The sequence below is a fragment of the Pieris rapae genome, chromosome 20, assembly GCF_905147795.1.
Source record: "Pieris rapae chromosome 20, ilPieRapa1.1, whole genome shotgun sequence".
NCBI classification, from domain to species: domain Eukaryota; kingdom Metazoa; phylum Arthropoda; class Insecta; order Lepidoptera; family Pieridae; genus Pieris; species Pieris rapae.
The window spans coordinates 7,241,332-7,263,238 of record NC_059528.1 but is presented as its reverse complement, the minus strand read 5'-3'; the positions used below and the strand labels follow the sequence as shown (position 1 = coordinate 7,263,238).

At 32.0% G+C, this 21,907-nt stretch overlaps 1 protein-coding gene across 2 annotated transcripts; it reads left to right on the top strand.

The window, feature by feature from the left end:
• The first annotated feature begins 688 nt into the window (after positions 1-688).
• Positions 689-21,511, top strand: LOC111002029 (dystrobrevin beta). Of its 2 annotated transcripts, XM_022272120.2 has the most exons (21): positions 689-958; positions 1,748-1,923; positions 3,229-3,445; positions 4,272-4,357; positions 4,966-5,117; positions 5,983-6,091; positions 6,584-6,750; positions 7,211-7,338; positions 8,044-8,147; positions 9,141-9,232; positions 9,495-9,533; positions 10,677-10,789; positions 11,353-11,524; positions 12,115-12,212; positions 13,198-13,286; positions 14,008-14,070; positions 14,832-14,927; positions 15,600-15,656; positions 16,695-16,777; positions 18,107-18,150; positions 19,142-21,511. In XM_022272120.2, exons 2-20 carry the CDS (start codon positions 1,755-1,757, stop codon positions 18,134-18,136), a joined length of 2,064 nt encoding a protein of 687 aa, XP_022127812.2. In that variant the 5' UTR covers positions 689-958; positions 1,748-1,754; the 3' UTR covers positions 18,137-18,150; positions 19,142-21,511. The 2 variants fall into 2 exon arrangements, with proteins under 2 accessions (XP_022127812.2, XP_022127811.2); XM_022272119.2 differs by lacking the exon at positions 18,107-18,150.
• The last annotated feature ends 396 nt before the right edge of the window (positions 21,512-21,907 follow it).

Sequence of the window (21,907 nt, the reverse complement as noted above, 5' to 3'; positions counted from 1 at the left end):
ATTATGCCAAAATTTTATTACATATGTCTTATACTCTACTATATTGAATAGTTTGTACAAAATAGCCATGTTATTAAAATATGATAAATACATAAAAATATAGCATAGATGTGTTGTTAAATATTATGTTAAAATCTCCCGCCATCTGTTAGCCGTCAATCGTCATTCGTCAGGCTGCGACTGTGCCATGGTTTAAATAGGGATGTACCATTTTACCGGTAATCGAAATGCTGTACACATCGCCCTTCGATCATCGCATTATAGTAAAACTAAACTAAATTTAAATGTAGTGGAATAAATAAAATAAAATAAATAAATAAATAACTTGTAAATTGCACATTTTATGTTTTAACTTAAACTCCAGATACAGAAAAATTTAATGATATGGACGAATTACATTAAAATGCATATTTTGTGATACGACCTGATTATAAAATTTTTGATTTTGCAGATATATTATTAAAGAACTCAATAAATTAAATGGATTACTATTATTCTTCAAACGTTAAACGATTGAATCAAAATTTACTTGAAGAAAATATCCATTTAAAATACAAAAAAATACAAGTTGAGTTTATAACATCCTTCGGTTTTTTGAAGTTGTTTCATAGAAGAACCAACTCGTAATCGATTATTGTTATAACACATCGCATCACTACTTTTAAATTTTATTACTTGTCAAATTATGTGTGGATGGCATTAGAATTTTGTAGAGCGGACTAAAATATTACCGAAAATCGCTATAAAATTAAATATTCATTCGTTTTCTACTATGAAATGAGTTTAATGTATGTGAAATATATTTGTGAATAATATATTTGTGAAATAAGCGTCCATATTAACTACAATAAGCTATAATTATTGCCGGAAAGTAGAAACATCTTTAGATCGATACACCGAATCTTTGGAAGAATCCTTTCTTGCATAAAATATTCGTCAACAAAGAAATGAGATAACGGTGAGTAGTGAGTAATTTGTTCTATGCCAAGGTATCGGCTGAACAAAATTTTATTTTAAACTAAGAAAAACTGGTGATAAGTATTATAATTTTCTAAATAGTACGTAAATTATGCGTATTATCAGTCAACATTATTACCTTTTACTTTGTAGAAGAAACATTATAACGAAGTTAGGTTTATTATTGTTTTCTTAGGAATAAATATGAATTATGAAATTCACGCTTATGAATTATCCTAATAATATCATAAACCTTCAACGAAATTTTTAATTACTAAAATATATCGTCGCTCATTATTTTCTCTATATTACTAGTAATTAGTAACTTTACCAGTTGAAATAACCAAGAGAAGAAATTAGTCTAAGAAAGTTAATAAACTTATACCTAGTATAACCTGTGATTTTAATTAATAACCATACTGCTTTTCTACTAAACACTAAGTTAAGTAAGTGTAACTTAGGTTCTAGAATCTTCTAATCTAGTTGATAAGAATGTTGTTTATTTATCAGTACTGTTTAATGTCCTCCCAGTGAAACCTTGGAGTATCTGCCTCTTATTCCACTAAGCCTTCTGACAAACTATATCATCTGACATAAGTGCATTTGTTTGTATACATATATAATATATTTTTACTGTCAATAATTACAAAGTAGAAGATTAAGTAGTAAGATTTTGTAAGAGAAAATAATTTTTCAAATGTTAATTCATTGCCGGACATTTTTTGAATGTTGCAAATGAATGAAGTTTGTGTTATTAATTTAATTTGTTACAAATATCAATTAATTTCAGTGCAAAAATGTCACTAGAAAGAGATAACTTGGGCATGATGCCCATTCCAACAACAGGATCTGTAGACCCTCGATCACAGTTATTACAAGAGATGCGGGAGCAGAACTTTGACATGATAAGGTTTGCTTCTTACAGGACAGCTTGCAAACTTCGATATGTCCAGAAAAAATGCAATTGTGAGTTAATCTTATATTTCTGTCTGTTTTAATGAACAAATGCTGTTAATTTTATTTATGAAAGAACTTGCTATAGGGTAATATTTGGCCAGTATTTGTGGTGTACAACAGTAATGTATAGTTGTTTTTTGGAGGTAATTCTCATGAAATTAAATGTTCAGTGGATCAAATTTTGTGTTAAACTAGTGATGACAAAAGTCTGACTTAAGTATATATGTATGACCTGTTAAGAAAGAATATATATTTGAATAATAATGAGTAATCAAGTTTATAGTATTGTATTGTTGTTATATAATGCTCTTTAAATAAAATAGTGTCAAATATTGTTTTATGCTTATATGTGGAAAAAGACAATCCTGCTTTATTTTAAATCAAGTAGTCATTGTCTTTAAAAGTGAACAATTAAGTCATCAAGTCTTGCCCAAGTATGACTCATTGATTACCAATTGGTTTTTCTTGAGTCATATTTATTACATTATTGAATCACTTGCGTAAAATCGAAATTTTGTCTAAATATTTTCTTTTTTCTATGTATGTCAAGTAATTTATGCTGAGATTTGAAAATTTTTATAAAACTGTATTTTTGCAACTATCTTTAATAATTTTAGTTAGTAGTTTAGTTAGCTATCATGTTGACACCACTATGTTATGTTATTTGTTAATTTATTTTTCAATTGTGTTTATCTAATCAAATTAAGTGATGCATTGTTTCTTAAGTACATGCTTTCAACAACAGTCAATTAGATTCAGATATAAAGGGTTAATATCTTGGATTATTTTGCATATTATTAATTATTTAAGAAAGCTACAGTGACTATCTTTGTATAATAATATTTCTATACAAGGGTTCACTGTTATAGTTGTTCTTAAAGTATAGCTTAACAATCATAAGTTGTAATTATTATATTACCTATGTATTTAATTTTAATATCTGGACTCACCATACTATTGTGATTATAATACCTATGTGTCTCCCTCACAAAATAAATACAACCATACACAAAGAGATGTAAGGCTAGTTCAGTTAATATTGCAATTAAAAAATAAAAAATCAAATAAAAAATCTTTTATTCAGGCAGGCAATATAATGAACATCAAAAAATAAATATATATTGAATGCTTCTAATTTTACATTTACTGCCACTTCTCAAATGAAGGGCGTAGAACTGAAGAGAAGAACTGGCAATAAATTCTCTGCCACTCTTTTAAATTGCCAAGTTTTTTACTTTTACACAACATTTCATTAATAAATTAATTTATTTAAAAATTTGTATAGCAATGAAATGGCCCATTTCTCAATTTCAGTACATGCAATAGATATTTGGAATGTCATAGAAGCATTCCGGGAAAATGCATTAAACACACTAGAGCCCAACGCTTGTGTTAATGTAACGAGATTGGAGACACTTGTGTCATCTTTGTACCACAATTTGAATAAAAGATTACCACCAGTTAATCAAGTATCAGTGGAAGCATGTTCTGCTTTGCTCTTGAATTGGCTGTTGTCGGCTTATAGTACTGGGTAAGTAACCATTATTATTTTACACAATTTTTATTACTTTTGAATTTGTTTTTTGAGCAGTGTTGGCCTAGTGGCTCTCTTACCTGAGGTCGTAGGTTCGATCCTGGGCTGTGCACCAATCAACTTTCATTCTATGTGCGCATTTAACATTAGCTGAAATGGTGTAAAAAAACATGGTGCCTACTTGCCTATTAGATTTAAAAATTATCATGAAACAGATTCATAAATCTGAGGCCAGGACCTAAAGCGGTTGTAGCGCCGCTGATTTATTATTTTATTGAATTTGTTTTTTAATTAATAAGTTTAAAAACCTGCTTAGTAAAAGAAATAAAAATATTTTACTTATCAGTTTAATTATTAAGAAAAAGATATCTTTTAATCGATATAGTTTATATCGTAAATGTGTATCACTATCTAATAAATACTTCTAATGTCTAACTAGTATGCAGTTTCTCTAGTATTCCATTAATTTAAAAAAAATATTTGTTATGTTCTCTCCTTCACAAATAAGTTTGTGTCTACAAGTGTCTGACTTATTATAACTAGATTTTTTTTCTCACTATTTTGTATGAATGTATTTGTAATCTGATCGTGATGATGATAATGTTTCATAGATTTGGATAATTGGATATTTCATCATTTACTAGAATAGATTTTTTTTCTCTGTGGTAATTTGCAATCAGCCCTAAGACTATGAGCGAATTTGTTCCGTGGTGCTGTCATGTGGAGTGACTTCCCATTGGAGGCATCTACTCATCTTCTTCCGCTACTGCCGGTCTTCTAGCTCTAGAAAGAATAGATTTAAAACAAATCTAAAATTTTACAGCGAAAACGTAGGAAAGATTCGCGTCTTCTCCATTAAGGTGGCGTTGGCTACTATGTGTGCTGGGAAACTTATGGACAAGTTAAGATGTGAGTATTGCTTTTCTATTTCTGTGAAGATTTGTATGATAAAGAGACCTTAGAACCTGTCCAGTCCAGTTGTGGTTATATAAAATATGTTTATTACGGAACCTAGGTATTATTTATTCTACGTCGTTAAATTTGAACCTGTAGGCATCCCTACTCATCGGCAAAGAAGACAGAAGGTGTAGGCCGAAAGAAAAAGGCCGGCGTAAATAACTCTCGGTACTCTTTTAAAAAAGCAAATCATCAAACAACACTTATTTTAAAACAAATATAGCAAATACACAGCTGTTCTTTAATACAGTATCTGGGATTTTATGAAAGAAGAGTATCCCTTTTTCCAATTTTTTTATTTATATAATCTTCCATTATTTCACTTGCCAGTGTAAAAGCATATTACAAATAATTGCTGGAAAATACCAATTTTTTACTTGCTCTCTATATATATAGGAAACATTTTTTTTAGTTGAATAAAAATAACTTACAAAGTAACTGTGACTATATTTTAAAAGGGGTTTCGATTCTCTTATTTGGTGATACTTTATCATTCAAACAACAAAACTACGCCCCTAACAGGATAAAGCTACAAATGACTTAAAAAGAGTTCCTTTCAGATATCTTCTCCCAGTTGTCCGATGGCAATGGTCATTTGCTGATGAAGCGCTTGTCAGATTACCTCAGGGAGGTACTGGCCCTTCCTGCTGCGGTCTACGAATCTCCATCCTTCAGTTATAATGACAGTCTGGCCTTGTCCATATTTAACCAGGTAAAATTTGCTTTTCAAGAATTTATTGCGTAGATTTTGAAAATAAAGAAGTTACCTGAATTATATTTAATTAAATTAAAAAAAGAGCAGATTTGGCCAAGTGGATTTAGCGACTCTCATGTTTCTATAGGTTCGATACCCGATATACTGTGCACCAATGCACGTTCTTTCTATGTGCACATTTAATATTCGCTCGAACGGTGAAGGAAACATCACTACATAGTATAAAACAAAGTCGCTTTCTCTGTCCCTATGTCCGTTTGTATGCTTAAATCTTTGAAACTACGCCACGGATTTTGATGCGGTTTTTAATAGATAGAGTTATTCAAGAGGAAAATATGTATAATAACATCCATTAAATCGTGGAGTAGTACTGTTATTTTTGAGGTTTCTAATGTGATGTCGTAAATAATTACATTTTTTCCGCTTACATTGCAAACGCAGGCTGAACCCTACGAGTTTTATCAAAATAATGTACTAAGTATTGTACACATTGAAAAGGTCTACAGAAAAGTCCTTGATGGTATATGTCTATCTCTTATGGATAACCCACATTTTTATATACAACGTTCACAGATTTTCTGTAGTGTATTTAGTATCAGCATTGCACCCGTGCGAAGCCGGGGCGGGTCGCTAGTTTTAAATATATTTTAAGAACCCGGCAAAAGCCTTCTATGCAAGATGGCGTCGCAATAGCTTGTGACGTAGGAGAAGGACGGAGGGTATACGCATTTCAATTACGTACGTATACGTATACGTACTTCTAACCTATGTTTCTATGAAACGAGACGTTTCATGGAATCCATGGTCTTTCTTCTCGGTATAAAGGCGTGATTATATAAATAAATTTTAAACATTTTTTCAGAACAAGAAAGTAACAGTGAATGATTTCCTGGATACACTAATGTCTGACCCCGGCCCGCCCTGCCTCGTCTGGCTGCCTCTCTTACATCGACTGGCGAGCGTCGAAAATGGTAAGTCCATATGCTAATTCGTATCTCAAGTCGCCATCTTGAGCGCTGTCGAATATGTCAAACTTAATATGTAAAAAAGGTTTGACAGATAGTGAAATCTGATTCCAGATTGGTTGACGTTAATACGGGCCTAAGTTCCAAAATTAGAAGAAAAAATTTGCTATCTTTATCTATTTATATTTTTATAAAAGAAAGCGTTAACGAGCAGAAGGCTCACCTGATGATAAGTCATACAGCCGCCCATGGAAATGTCGCTGCCAAAGGGCTCGCAAGTGCGTAGCCGGCCTTTAAATCTAGTATCTATTTAATTTTGCATGTGTGCTGATTTCTGTGAATTTTCTTAAACTGAGTCCTTAAACTTAAACTCGTCAGAATTATTTTAATATATTTCTTAGGGAACTGTCCCAAATTTCATGAAAAACAACCCAGTAGTTTTGTATAATACATAATGTCTGATATTTGGAAAAGATTCTATCTTCTTGCTATTTCCAGTGGTACACCCGCTGGCCTGCAGCGTATGCCGCCGTGGGTCCCTAACGGGCTTTCGATACCGGTGTACGAGGTGTGCAGCGTACACGTTATGCCAGGACTGCTTCTGGAGAGGGCATGTCACACCCCCTCACACCAATGAACACGAGGTTAAGGAGTACGCAACTTATGTGAGTAATATGAATTTCCGACATTATTGCATTGGTTTAGGACTGTAAGGATAATGTATGTATTTTTATAAATAAAGAAATATGCAAAATAACCTAATTAATAAAAATAATAATAATAAAAACCCTAGCACTAAAATTATAATTTCATATATTTGTTAAATTTTGGTGTTGACAATTCAATAAAATTGAGGGTAGCTTCAAAAAAATCATATTATATCTTGCTGCTGACAATCCAATGAAATTGAGGGTAGCTTTAAGAAAATATCAAATCCATATATTTTTTTAATCTTGGTGCTGACAATTCAATAAAATTGAGGGTATATTCAAGACAATATTGTTTGTTTATTTATATATTTCTATTGTCAGAAAACATTCCTTCAGGATCCAATAATATTTTTTTAACTAATACGCAAATAATGTAATTAAATTGTATTATTTATATAGAAATAATTAATTTCAGAAATCCCCTTCCAAGCAAATAGGAGCGACGCTCCGGAAGTCCTTCCGGTGCGTCCCAGAGAGGGCGCGCGCTCCTTTACCGAGGTACCCCGACCAACCCGAACGTACCCTCAACCTCAGTCATATTGTGTAAGTACCCTCTATCTTATATTATATATATATCTTCTTTAAACGAGCAATTCTTGTATAAAATAATAATAATTCTTGTATAAATGTTCCAATTATATATATCATTTCTAGAAAATGTCATTTTATTTGTGTTTTATCAACTTAGACATAGAATTGCTCGTTTAAAGATGTCAGTCAAATGAAAACTTAAATATGAATATAATTATCTTTATTCGATAATTATATTCATATTTCATAATTTTTTTAGTATGTAATTCGTACTTAAATAAAATTTCCAAAAAACACGATTTATGAAAAAAATAATCCAGGTCCTATATTAATTGCTGTTTGTTTGTCTCATCAAAACTCGAGAATGGCTGGATCGATTTAGTTAATCTTGAACAATTTGCGAAAGTTGTCTGTTATTTCTAAAAGAGTAAATCTGGAGTTTTTTGTCCATTCTTCTCCACACGAATTTACTTTTTGGTTTTTTCTTTTTGAAAACTAGAATCATCTTTACATTTTATTTAACGTTCAAACGTAATTTTAGGTGGTCTAATTGGAGTAAATGATTTGACTTCGTCAATTAAATTAAATTAGGTTTATTGCACCTTTAGTAAATTAAATAAAAGGTAAGGTTTGGAATTAACAGTTCACATGGTTCTTAATAAAGATATCAGAGTAAAATTTAAAGTAGTTATCGCTTTAATACGATAAATATTCCAGGCCGCCATCCCCGGTCCCGGCACACAATGGATTCCCAGAATACGGTCCGGGATACGTCAACACAGGCTCTCTGGATAGTCGCTCTTCGAGATCTACACATAGAAGTATGTATATATGTCATATTTTTCCTAATATTTTAAGTGGATTAAATCTAAAAATAACATCAATCATGTGATTATTGAAATTTTAACATTTAATCTTCTGTTTTTAAGTTCTTTGTATCGCTGGCTCAAACGTGTGATAGGAACTATGTCTAAAACTATCCTAAATTATAGGTAAAAATGTCACTTAAAATATGTCTCATACTATGGGTTAAAAGATGTCTAAATATATGGATTTAATGTTTAAATATTTAGGTAAATTGTATCTAAAAAATATGGGTAAAACGATGTCTAAATAAATGGGTTTAATATGTTTAAATATATGGATGAATTATCTCTAAAAAAATGGGTAAAAGGATGGTTAAATATATTGGTTTTATATGTTTAAATATATGGATGAATTATGTCTAAAAATATGGGTAAAACGATGGCTAAATATATGGGTAAAACGATAGTTAAATATATGGGTAAATTATGTCTAAAAATATGGGTAATAAATTAGATAAACAAGCTTAAACATATAAGCATTCTTAACGAATATAGCAAGTACTTAATAGGCATTTTGACAGTATGAAGTGTTATTAAGATCATAATTAATATCATAATTATAAATTAATCTTTATTTCTTCTCTCACATATAAATACAAGGTTATTATGATAAACCTAAGATTATAACAATCTGTATAAAACATGGCCTTAAATAGCGTTTTGGAGTAAAATAATCATTATTTCTGACGAGAATTGTAAATAATGTTTACTGTCTTGGAGTTTAATATCGTCAGAGACTGATTTTGATTGAAATATAATATATTTGTGTAATTTAAGAATGGTTATTAATACAGACATTACAGACATGGTATTTCATAGGGTTTGATGCTTGCCAAGAGAAGTTAGCGGGTTGTTTTAAACCTTAATATATATTATATAATATATTTAAGATTTTATTATAAGTAATAATATAATCATGTCAGATTTGTATGTTAATTATATATTCAGGTATAGCAGATCATCTCTCTCGTGGTGTTGATGATGAACACAGGTTGATAGCGAGGTACGCGGCCCGATTGGCTCACGAAAATCGGACTATGGTATGTATTTATTGCATTAAATAATATATACCATACCATTTTTTTTATTTTTTTTTATATGTATATTATGGTAACCAAGCGTAAATGAATAAAACGTCTTGATAAAGTTTCAATAAAAATAAATTTGATATGTTTATAATATATACATTTTATATGAAATATATATATTCTTCATATGCCCACAAAATCCTTGGATATTGATCATTTATTTATTTAAGTCATATTGATTTAAATCATGTATATTATTTTTTATTACATACAGCCTCGGGCAGGCAGATCGGCATCTCTGACTCCAGAACTGGTAAGTTTCTTATTTAATTTGACACATTTCTTCAATTCGAATTAGGGTCCTTCATGAAAAGATCGTACCAATTATTATGAGTTTTTTTCGAGCTCTCTGGCATTGAGTGTCCATTGCTGGCATTTATTTTGTCCTCCTTATTCTTACTTTCCTTGAAGACGCGGTGGAAAAACGTCCTTTGCCAGTCCTATCGATTCCAAAAGATTCCATGTGGCAATAGTTATGTAATCTAATATTAGTTGAGTTACATATATTTTATAATCATTGCTGATTGAATCTCTAGACAGTTCTTAAACTTGTTCTGAAACTCGTTAAACGTTTCATTCAGTCACTTGTCTAACGGAACTTTAGCGACTTAATTAAATATCGATCTTTATTAGAAATGCAAACCAAATGTTAATAATCTCCACACGTTTAAAGCCAAAATGTCGAATTTCCACTTATAAATTCTTTATAACATTCTCGTTTTTGATATTGACCAATAGCTCGACTATACTTATATTCTTTATAGGTAACAGAAATGTCGTTTAGATTTAAGAACTTGTTATACTCCGATTTTTAATTCCGTAGAATTCTGACAGCTGTAATTTTTTGACACGTCAATTTGTTTGATTAACCTGTAGGTAAAACGAAAATATTATGTACCTGTTTTTTGGTTGCTGCCCTGAAGTAGGTCGAATTTATCCCTTTTCGGTGGAAAACTATTTTAGTTAGCAACACTTATGAAATGTCAGAATTCTTTGGAATAAAAATCGGAGTATATATAAGCTTAGTAAGTTTTTTGTTAACGTGGCATCCCCACTAATTGTAGATTAGTTATAAGCTCATGTTTTAAATGATTAACGTGAGTTGACATCGAACTTCGAAGGAGAAGTTTCTTTTAGCATTTATTTGAACCCATGACAAGAAGTTTATAAAAAAACGTTTAATTGAAATGACTTACTAGACAAATTAAATAATAATTTTATTTATACTCTCAAGAAATAATAATATCTCAGGTCAATGACCTTAGGGTGAATGACCTGGTAAAATTATTTTTAGTTGTTTATTGGTACTAAACAATTGTAAACCAGTGCGGGCTAAATCAGTCAGCTTAGTACTAATTGTAATTTTATTGTATGATACAAATGTTGTTTTTTCTAGGGGCGTTCATCTTCAGAAGGTTCAGAGGTAGACGCAGCTCGACAGCAGAGAGAGTTAATATCACAACTCGAAGCTAAGAATAGAGAGATTATGAGGGAAATTGCCAGGCTAAGGTACTTGATATTATAACTGCATATTTTTTTAGATAAGTTAGTTTTCTTGAGACGATTTTTGGGTCTAAATAAGATCAATATATCTATCTATATATAGTCTATGTTAGCAGCACGTTATTGACATACTAAAGTTATACTTAGTTATTAGACTAGTATCAATTAGATAGACGTCATTAAAAGAAGAAAGCCTTGTGACGTTTAAACGCCGTCCATTTTAACACCAAGAAGACATACGTTTAAGCTTTTCCGCTAAAAAGAACATCCTTTATTGCCACTCCTCTTTTTGAAGATTGGTTTTAAGAAGACTTAAAGCCACCAAAATATTACGTTCAGTTTTTCGGTCATTTGGAAGGAAATTGGCTAAAGAAGCTTGGTTTACTCAAGGCAAGAATGTACTTTACTGCGGGCATCGGAGCGGCCGTATACGTGTACGCGTACGCTTGTACGGTGAAGGAAATCATGTCACCTATAAATCAATCTGTCAGTCACAAAAGGCTGATCATAAATAAAAATTTAAGACATTTTTAAATGGGTTATGTTTTTATATTGACTTCACCATGTAGACGTCAGCAAGAAGCGGAGACATGTTCGAACACCGGTTCAGCCCCGCCCTTGGTGTCGGAGTTACGCGCCTTGAGGCAGAGGAAAGACGAGTTGGAAGGACATCTCTCCTCTTTGCAAGAATCCCGGAAGCATCTGATGCATCAGTTGGAAGGTCTCATGAGGATGTTGAAGGTAGGGAAAGGAATGTATTTATTTTCTACCACTACTTCTGTAGAAGAAAATCAAATATAAAATGTAACGTAAGCAAACACCCAATAAAATAACCCGAACCATTTCATAACTAATAATAGACACAAAATACCAATTCTTAAAAGGCTGCCAACATATTCGCGAGCCTATTATGATTGTGTGTCCATAGGCGGCATCATATATCAGATGAGCCACTGTTCCATACAATATGCAATTCTTGTAAATCCTGACAATTATTAGAAATTTATTTTTTGTAAAATGTAAAGACAGAAATACTTAATTAAAATAGATTCAATACATTAACAGATAAATGTAGCAATCTTTGCTATAATATATTAAAATTATTAATCCAAGATTTCTAACAAGGTTACAAGAGAATAAAAACATTTATAACTTTACTGGTGTACGTAGATTATGTACGTAAGTAGACGCTCGTTTGGCCGTTGCACAACGTACCAAATGTGCATCTACGTGCGGAATTGAGTTCACAATACTATAAATTTAATTTGTTGTATTGGTTTCTTCAAATGATTTTTTTTTGTAAATAATTAAATTATATGTATAATTTTCAGACCCAACAATCTTCGCCCAGATCTACGCCGAATTCATCTCCTCGTTCGACCAAAAGTCCTCCATTACCTGGATCACAGCCGTCGGCGCCTCAAGAAAGGTTCGCTTTTTAGCTTTACAATTAAAATATAAATTCTATTTATACAGGGAGAAACAGGCTGGAAGCTCATATAATGTTAAAATACCGCCCATGGACACTTAATTCCAGAGGGATCGCGAGTGCATTGCCAGCCTTTATCTACATCGTCCCATTTTTTTATTATTTTACTTCAAATAGTAAAAAAACCTTTTCCAAATAGACCACTGGAAATGCATTGTCGGACGGTTCTCTCTCAATAAATGTTTTACACAAAATCTGAAAAAATTATAGTATATAATATACTATAATTTATATATATAAATATTGTTTTACTTGAGTACTATTACTTATATATATATATATATATATATATATATAAAAATATAAGTAATAGTACCCAAGTAAAACAAATATGAGAAAACAGTCGTATTAGTGCTTTAAGACTATTCCCCGGGGCAAGCTATATAGACTTTGTTTAACGAAAAAAATTTTTATGGCCGATCTAAGAAATAATGAAGTAAGTGTTATACCACGTTAGAATCCTTATTAAATGCCCTAACTTTTAAAGCTACTTGCCAAACTGGAGTAGTACATTTTTTTTTTCAGGACGATCAGTTGAAGTAGTGCGAAAATTAATTTTGAAACTTGGTACGGTATAAAATGACATTTTCCTAAAAGTTGGAGTGATCAGCACAGAGTTTAGAATCATCGGTTTCATAAAACACTATTCGGGATGACGTAAGAGAAAAAAAAATGGCAAAAAGTAAATATTTGTAACAACAGGAATGAAAAAACTGTCACATGGTGTGCATTTTCTGGAATAACAAAAAAATATCCGTAACTTCAAAAATACATGACTTATTTTTTTTTTTTAATTTTTCTGATAACTGGTGTGGCATTACCTATGAGAAAGTTTCGTCTTGACGTCGACTTTTGGGACACCCTGTATATGTAACTTAAGTAACATTTAGTTAAATAACTTTTGCTAAGAATTATTTTTTTATAGAGAGTCCGCACCGCGTGGAACAGTCCGTAGCGCGCCGCAAACGCCATCTCTTGGTGAAAGGGAACGAATTGATATGACGCATAGCTTAGGTGAGTTATATATGTCACCGTTATATAGTTAAATCAGTGAGTTAATTGAATCTCTAGACAGTTCTTTAACTCCGGAAACTCGTTAAACGTTTCATTCAGTCACTTGTCTAACGGAACTTTAGCGACTTAATTGAATATCGACCTTTAATTATTAAACTTTCTAGAGATTCAATTAACTCTCTGATTTAACTACTTTACTTCTTGATATTTATATATAATTTTTAAGAAGTCCTACTCATTACTCAAACACAATATGACTTTATTCATATAGGAAAAAAGTACAAAGTTGTTAAATTAATTCGAATCTTATATTTACTACCACGCTTGATACAACTCAAGGGGTAATTGGCACATTTTTGTCAATATTTGGATTAAGATGTCTATCTCAGATGGTAAAAAATGGTTTCAGATAGTTTATTTATTGTATAAATAAGTTTTGAGTCACGCAATCGTTTGAAATGGAGGAAATCAATAGCAAGGATTACAATCATTTAAATAGTCGTTCAATTTATAAAAATCTTTAGTTATTACTAACTACTATTTACTGAACTTTCAGGAGTTCTTCCTCTGTTAAAAGTAATTGTGTTTAACCATAGATAAGGAGAAATATAAAGTCCCTGGACACTATGGCAGGGGAGTAGAGTGAAAATTATTTAAAAAAAAAAAAAAAAAAAAACCATAGATAAGGATTTTCTCGAATGAATACTTGTCTTATTTCTAGGTGGTATGGATAGTATGAGCAATGAGAATAGAGGCTTTCATCAAAACCAAAGACCCACCACGAGTGAGTATTTTCTTATACCGACCGAGAATTTTCATTATCATAGACTAAAGAAAACCTACATCAGAATATAAATTTGTAAAAACTATAATGAACTTTCTGGCAATGTTGCCTCTGCCGTAATTTAACATTTAAATGTTAAGTGATATCGGCTGTATGGAGTGTATCCCTTGTATCCGCTTATGTACCCGAACCTGTTTGTTCTGGGTATGGTGGGATATTTATTTATTTTAGAGTTTATTTATTTAAGATTCTTACGGGTAGGGTGCATAATCCGGATATAATGGAGAGGCTGGGTCTACGGGTACCAAGTAGAAACCTTAGACTTACGTCTAAACTTTTGGATGTCACGCGGGCAATACGGATAGTGAACAGAGTTTCTATTGAGGTGGACCTATTTGTTTGTACACTGGCTGAGTTCACAAGAGTTGCTTGCTATATTGTTAGTTATGGATAGATAGATTTAGGAATATAAGTTTAATTTTTTAATGTTTTTATCTAGAATAATTGGTGTGGGAGTTATTGGCAATTCTATCGTATTAGTAATTACTGTTAAGATAGGAAAATGTAGTAAAAAAAAAACATCAGATGTGCCTTCTGCCCCTTTGTCTCCTTTTACACATATAAAAGTTCTCTCAACACTGAGGTAGTACGTTCGAGTCACGGCTAAGTTTTATTTAGAGTTGTCCTAGTCATTAGATGGTGCTGTATATACAAGACTGTCTATTAAAAATGTTTCATTTTTATGTTTTTAATAATTTCAGTGGGCATAGACAATAGAAGTCTTCGTAGTGATCTATTGTACGCGGCCGATTCAGTTACAAATGCAATGTCAACTTTAGTGAGGGAACTCAATTCGGGTAAGTTGAATTAATGTTTATTGCATGGTCATTGACTTTCTAGGTTTTCTTAGATATCATTTTTATATTCATTAAAAGCGATATCCAAAATTTGGTATAAGTTTTTTATATGGTACATTGCGATTTAAGTAACAAAAATATCTTAATATTAAAATGTCATATGATAAACAAACCTATTTAATTAATTATATTTATTCTAATTGAATAAATTTTTTACACCCTTTTGTAAAATATACCTTGAGGAATTTAATAAGCCATAGACAACATATTTGTCGTGCAATTTAAATATAGCGCCTTCTTTATGTCCCTGTCAGTGCTAATTTAATTATATTATTGTCTGTGGTATATTGTAGCTATTTGTTACTCTTTGGTATAAAATATACAGTTTTGAATTTAAAAAAAAACCATAGACAACGCAATTGACTTGTATTTCGCGCCTTCTAAATTTCATTCATAATTCAATTTGGTTGTCTGTGTTGTGTTATAAATTTATTCTGTGGCATTATTCATGTTGTTTTTATCTAAAGTTTTAAATATCAAACATATTTATTAGACTATCATTTTAAAACGCCCTCTTTTCTTTCTGTACCCTATTGACTCGCTCGGCATAAGAACATTGCGAGAAAACTATCATATCATGTTTTATTATTTCACATTTTCATTATTTTCCAGAGGGTTCTGACGCTGAGGAAAATGTCAAAGGAAATATGGACGCTAGGAAACGGAGAGGTAAGGTCATCGGAGTATTATTTTTATTGCTCATCGAATTAGTTCAAGTCTTCATTCCACCAGAACTCATCAGATCGCACCAGAACCTATGTATAGCAAAGATTACAGTAGTATAAATAATCTCTACAAATGCATATATAAGTAGTTTTTAAGCTTTATCATAGATTTTATCGCGAGCTTTGAGCGCCGAGCGACCGAATCAAGAAATTCCATAACGAAATAAAACCTAACACACGATGTCGTAATATAGGTGAATTTGAACGCATACTGCGTCTCACATCACGTAGAGTGGTAGTATGAATTAATATAAAAAAAATACTGCATACATAAAAAACAAAATAAAAATACGTTGATAAAAAATGCTGTCAAATAGTCTATTTAGTAGTCGTAAAAATACTTCAACGTCCTCTCTGCATACGTTGTTTGCTCTTGTTTCTATTTGTCTACTCGTTATTTAGGTCATCTGAAGTGCTTGATTAGAAGACACCATAGTTAATTTTCCCCTTAAACAGGTATTTTATTTAATCTTTGGATTTTTTGTAAATATTCCGTTCGTTTGTTTAAGCCTGTTGAATTTTTTTTATTTATTTATCACTACATTTTTCTATCTTAACAGTAATTACTAATACGATAGAATTCCAAAATCCCACACCAACTATTCTAGATAAAAACATTAAAAAATTAAACTTATATTCCTATATCTATCTATCCATAATTAACAATATAGCTAGCAACTCTTGTGAACTCAGCCAGTGTACAAATTCTTTGGACAATGCCCCGCTAATACGCTCATACGCTATTTGCTATGTTTTTTTTTTATAGAACCAGGGGCAAACGGGCAAGAGGTTAAGTGATACCGCCGCCCATGGACACTCTCAATGCCAGAGGGCTCGCGAGTGCGTTGCCGACCTTTTAAGAATTGGTACGCTCTTTTCTTGAAGGACCTTAAGTCGAGGTCGTTGCTATGTCAGTGATTGGTTCTGCGGATCTCTTCATTTCTGTGGATGGTAAAGAAATATTTTTCTCTATTGTCGACAGATTTTGAGGAAGATGAGGACAGTGATGAACCCATGCCAAGACCGCAGTTGCCCAGGCATTATATACACGACAACAATGTACAGGTAAAATTATTTATGGGTGGTATTCCAAAATGCACTTGAATTTTCGGAATTATTTTAATTAAACACATTTTATTTTTAGAAGTAAGAAGATATGTGTGAATTATTTATAACTAAATATTAATTTATGCAAAAAACAGAATTACTGTAAACTGTTCAAAAATACGTTATTTTTTTAGTTAATTGCCGTAGCATTTGTTTGTAACAATATAAAAGTCATTTTACAGTAGAATATTAATTAAAAAAGTCCGTTTCTATTTTTACTTTTTTGATTTTGAGGTTATAAACTTCACCTTCCCTAGAATTTCAAACATATATCGTTAAGCTTTAAAAAACGTTTTTGGTTCTACCGTCTTTTCTCTGATTCCAAATTCATCACGAAATATAATACGGCAATACGGCAAACGGGTAGGATGCTCACCTGATGTCAAGTTATACCGCCGCCCATTGACAGGAGGCTCGCAAGTGCGTTTCCGGCCTTTTAAGAATTGGTATGATCTGTTCTTGACTCCGTGGAACGACGGACGTCGAGGTCTGTCTTGACGTCCAATGATGAAACTGAGTTGCAGGAGTTATTCCGAACAACTCCTATAAATACTATCCATGGTAAATGTGGTAGAAGATACAGAGACACTCCACATCTCTACGGTATTAGTCAATCATCTATAATCATCTCATCAGATCAGCTGAGCTTACCCATTTGCCCCCCTTTTTCTGTAAAAAAGTGTTTCATTTTGTGTATTAAACACACAAATTTATTGATCAATAGATCTATAAATTACCAATAGCCGGAAAAACTTTACCTGTATATAATATTAGTAGAACATCAGATAGGTTTTTTTTAATAAAACACAATTTTGTAGTACAGCCTTTGAAGACGTTTAAGTATTACGTAAGCGGATTAAATTTTTACTCCTCTTGCCTCTTGTCAGCAAGACTAAGAAAACTTCTCAAAAAAAATTGTACATAAACGTATTAATTTCTTGTAGAAATTCTGGAAAATGCATTTCTTTTTCAAGCATAGACAATTTGTCGGTAATATGTGTAAACAAGTACTGTTGACGTAATCACCAAATAAGAAAATGAAAGACCCCCTCTTTCTTTCTCTCTCTTTCTCTATCTCTAATTATCTCTCCCTCTCTCTCTCTATCGTTCTCTCTCTCCCTATCTCTCTTTCTCTCCCTATCTGTCTTTCTCTCTCTCGTTCTTTCTCTCTCTCGTTCTTTCTCTCTCTCTTTCTCTCTCTCTCTCTCTCTCCTCACATAGTGCTTACGTAATACTTGAACGGCTCCTTATTGATTTTTGCTTTATAGTCTGCACTTTTAATTTCAGAATTTACCTAGTTTGATATCGCAATCATGAGTACTGCTATAGAGGTTTGTGTTGCACTTTTTATTTACATGCTTTATTTTTTTGTTTGATGCGCTTCATAACTGACTTTAAACATTTAAGTTTTGTAATAATTGTGTTAATATACATACATTTCTTAAAAACTATATGTAATTATATAATTCAAAGGAAACGGTTCAAAAAATAGGTTAAATAATGTCATTACTTTAAGTAATTAATTATTTATGGAAGAGCTGGAACCCAACACAGGTATATTTTTACTTAAAAGGGATTCTTACACTTTGAAAAGAAAATGTACTTAAAATGAATAAATAATTTTTATTATTATAATTAATATAATAATAAGCTGATGCCGTTTCTCGAGACATGCCGCACTCAACGATATCATACGCCAACTTTGCCACCGTCTACGTGCCAAGTCTACTGGAGCCGACTGGAATTGCAAGAGACGATGGCAAGAGACCGGACAGTATGAGTTTGATTCCATGGAAGATGGGCTGGGTGCTGGTATGGGATGCCAGTTCAGACTCACTGGCCCCTTCCCATCTTCATGGAACCAACAACAGAGCTGGTGCGTCTTGTGATGCGGCTGAAAAAGCTAAAGCACATACAGGGGTCTAGGCTCCGAATATGATTTTGACCCATTCGGTGTGGAGACCCTTGGTTCTTGGGGTCCTAGCGCTTTTTAGGGAATTATCAAAAAGATTAGTCGACATCACAGGAGACCGAAGAGCTGGCAGCTACCAGGAATTAGTCTAGCTATTCAAAGGGGGAACGCTGCCAGTATCTTCGGTACCTTGCCTAAAGAGACTCCTTTTAATAATATATTTTAATTATTACATTTTAAGGTTAGTTATTAGGTATATTAGAATTACTATAATTATATTTTTTATTAGTGTACATTGTCGTAATAATGAATTATGTCAAATTCATAGTCTCGTTTCTGGATATTACCCTCTTCTGTATGTATGTATGTGTTAAATTTTTGTTATTTATATATATAATTAATTATTTCAGGACACACCTCCGCCTCTACCAGCTCGCACGGGCCACTATTACCCAAGAACATAGCTTAAGACATAGTATATCTGTATCGTGATAAGTTAACGGATTTGTTATCTTAGATGAAATATTATATAGTTACGTATATCTTCATAACTTAATTATAATGGAAATGTTTGTCCCATGTTCCATTTGGGTATCAGTTCTTTCCTATTACGATGTCCTAACTCTTACTTAAATTGGTTTATGAGTAATATATAATTGAGAGGAAGTTAGCGGCGATGCTATATGTTTACATAGCAACCATATAAGAGTGAGTGATGGCGTATGGGAGTCAGATCCCGTTTCTGACGTCATATAAATGGACTGTATAATTCTGACAGCTGTAGTTAATGTTAAAATTTGATTTGTGTATATTAAAATGAGTTATTTTATTCGATATTACGATTTATAAAGGAATTTCAAACCTTCTAGATTTTTTTTTGTAAATATATTATTTATAACCTATATTTACATTCTAGTGAAATCGGTGTCACGGAATTTTAGAAATTCAGTCAAAACCTGTTATAACGACATGGAGGGGTAAAAACCGATTGGCCCTGGAAATCTTCCATAGTCCGTTTCACAAGGCATTTTCTTTTGCGAACTAGGGAACTGTGGGATTCGAGAGGGAGGCGGTCTTCCCAGAGAGATGAGACCTCCAACTATTCAAAATTCGTTCTCCTCCCTCAAAAGCCGGCAATGCACCCACTAACAATGGGTGTCTATGGGCTGCGATTACTGCCCTTTTAGGATCGTTTGCCCCCCATTATATATAAAAACAAAAAAGTCTTAACAGCCGATAACGTTATTATTTTAAAAATAAAATTCATCCGAGACCTTAGATTTTGGTCAATATAACCGGTATGAAAGATGACGTCGACTTTAAACTGTAATTTCTTTAAAATAATCTCTGAAGAATCATGTTATTCAACAGAAATAGCTATTCACATATCCATTCTATTTTTCAGTCTTCCACACGTCAATTCCTTCCAAAGTGTACAAAAAAGTCAATTTTTTCGTTTTTTTTTTCTATTAATTTTAGTTGAGAGTAAAAACCTTCCATTTGTATAATGGCAAAAGACTGATTCGAAATACCAAATTGTTTCCACCGCTATGAAACCAAAATTTTTATTTAACGTACGTACTTAATATTATGTCATGTTTTGTCTCTTTTTCTCATCGCAATGTCTATCATAACTTATCCTTTCTCTCGGCCTTTAAAAAGTCTAAAGGATCATATTGATAATACAATTGAAAAAAAACCTTGAATAAAAATATATTTAACAGAATCGCTCCTACTCAAGATAGTCTTCTAATTTCCAAATTCAAAATGACGAAGACGAATGACGTGTTTCGTTTAATTTTGATTGGTCAACGTCTAGTCCAATCAGATTCGCGATCCGCCTTTGACCAATCACAAACGACATGTCATAGTTTCATATTATACATTCTCTTGTTTATTTTTAATTTTACACATTATTGTTTTAGCTATAAGTATTCTAGAATTTTCTGTAAAATTTTATTTTACACTGTACTTAAAGGTTTTACGATTTTAATAGTCATAAGTCATATCATATTTTAAGTGCAATATACATCTTGCCATGATGTGTGATTTTTTTAGATTTATTTTCACTCCAAATATAGATATAATTAGGGTAAGTTTTCTGACGTTTTCATACAAATGACATGGAGACTGGTACCAAAACGCTTACCGACACTTGTCCATAACAGCAGTGTTACTCCGTAAAACCGTGCTCCAATAATCGCTGAAAACGAAATCCGATCGTTTCGTTTAATTACACAGCGTAGCACGACTTCAAGATTAATTCCTGCTGGAATTGTGGATAATCTAAACATTTGTTGAAACATTTGCAAGTTTGTGAAAGGATATGTATTTTGAAGAACCCTTTTTATACCATAGATTTCATACTGTTTAGAATAGATGGTAGGTAAGGGATAACTATTATGAATAAGTGCGGCACAAACAATTTCTCTATTACCATTTTTGTATACGTTAGGTCACATGTTAAATTGTATGCAGTGTTTGTAATCGTGTATAAAGTGAAGTGACGCGATCTTGCCTTGTCAAAATGACAGATGTCAGATTTATAGAGGAAAGATTATTCCATTTTTAAACAAAGATGTATTGTTTGGAGGTAATTTTGTTATACCCTAATGAAATAAAATCAACAAATATTTGTAGATATCTTTTATTTTTTATAGCACTAGTCACATAGTCTTGCCATAGACAATGCAAGATGGCGTTTAATGGACTTGTAATCTATAACTATTATGTATTGTAACGACTGTGTCTTGCAATTATAAACATTCCATTGCTTGTGAGTTTGATTTTTATTTCCTCTATTTTTCTATTAATGTCTATCTAAAACGATCTTTGAGAAAATATACTTGTTCGTTATACATTCTTTAAAATTAAATGCCAGGAAACAGAAAATGGATTGACTATATGAAAAATGTATGTCGATTTTCACTGTTTTACTTTAGTGTTTTTTTTAATGCCAAGCTAAAATAGTTATTATATAGTATATACGAGGCACGCCTTTTATGTTCTGTCGTTTCCATATTTCCCGGCAATGTGGAACTGTTATATATAGGAATGTGTTTTAATTTTGATTCTCAGAAAAGTTGAAAGTATTAGGATTGATGCTATTATTTATTATATTGTTTATTCACAGCGTCGATTGAAATGTCACCTACGAAAATATTCGTGCAACAATC

What these genes read in the sequence shown, in the direction of transcription:
- LOC111002029 (XM_022272119.2), top strand. Translation starts at nt 1,755, where the DNA reads ATGTCACTAGAAAGAGATAACTTGGGCATGATGCCCATTCCAACAACA. An exon ending in ACTGGCGAGCGTCGAAAATG is followed by an intron (nt 6,092 to 6,583) that starts GTAAGTCCATAT and finishes TGCTATTTCCAG; the next exon opens with TGGTACACCCGCTGGCCTGC. An exon ending in TGATATGACGCATAGCTTAG is followed by an intron (nt 13,287 to 14,007) that starts GTGAGTTATATA and finishes TCTTATTTCTAG; the next exon opens with GTGGTATGGATAGTATGAGC.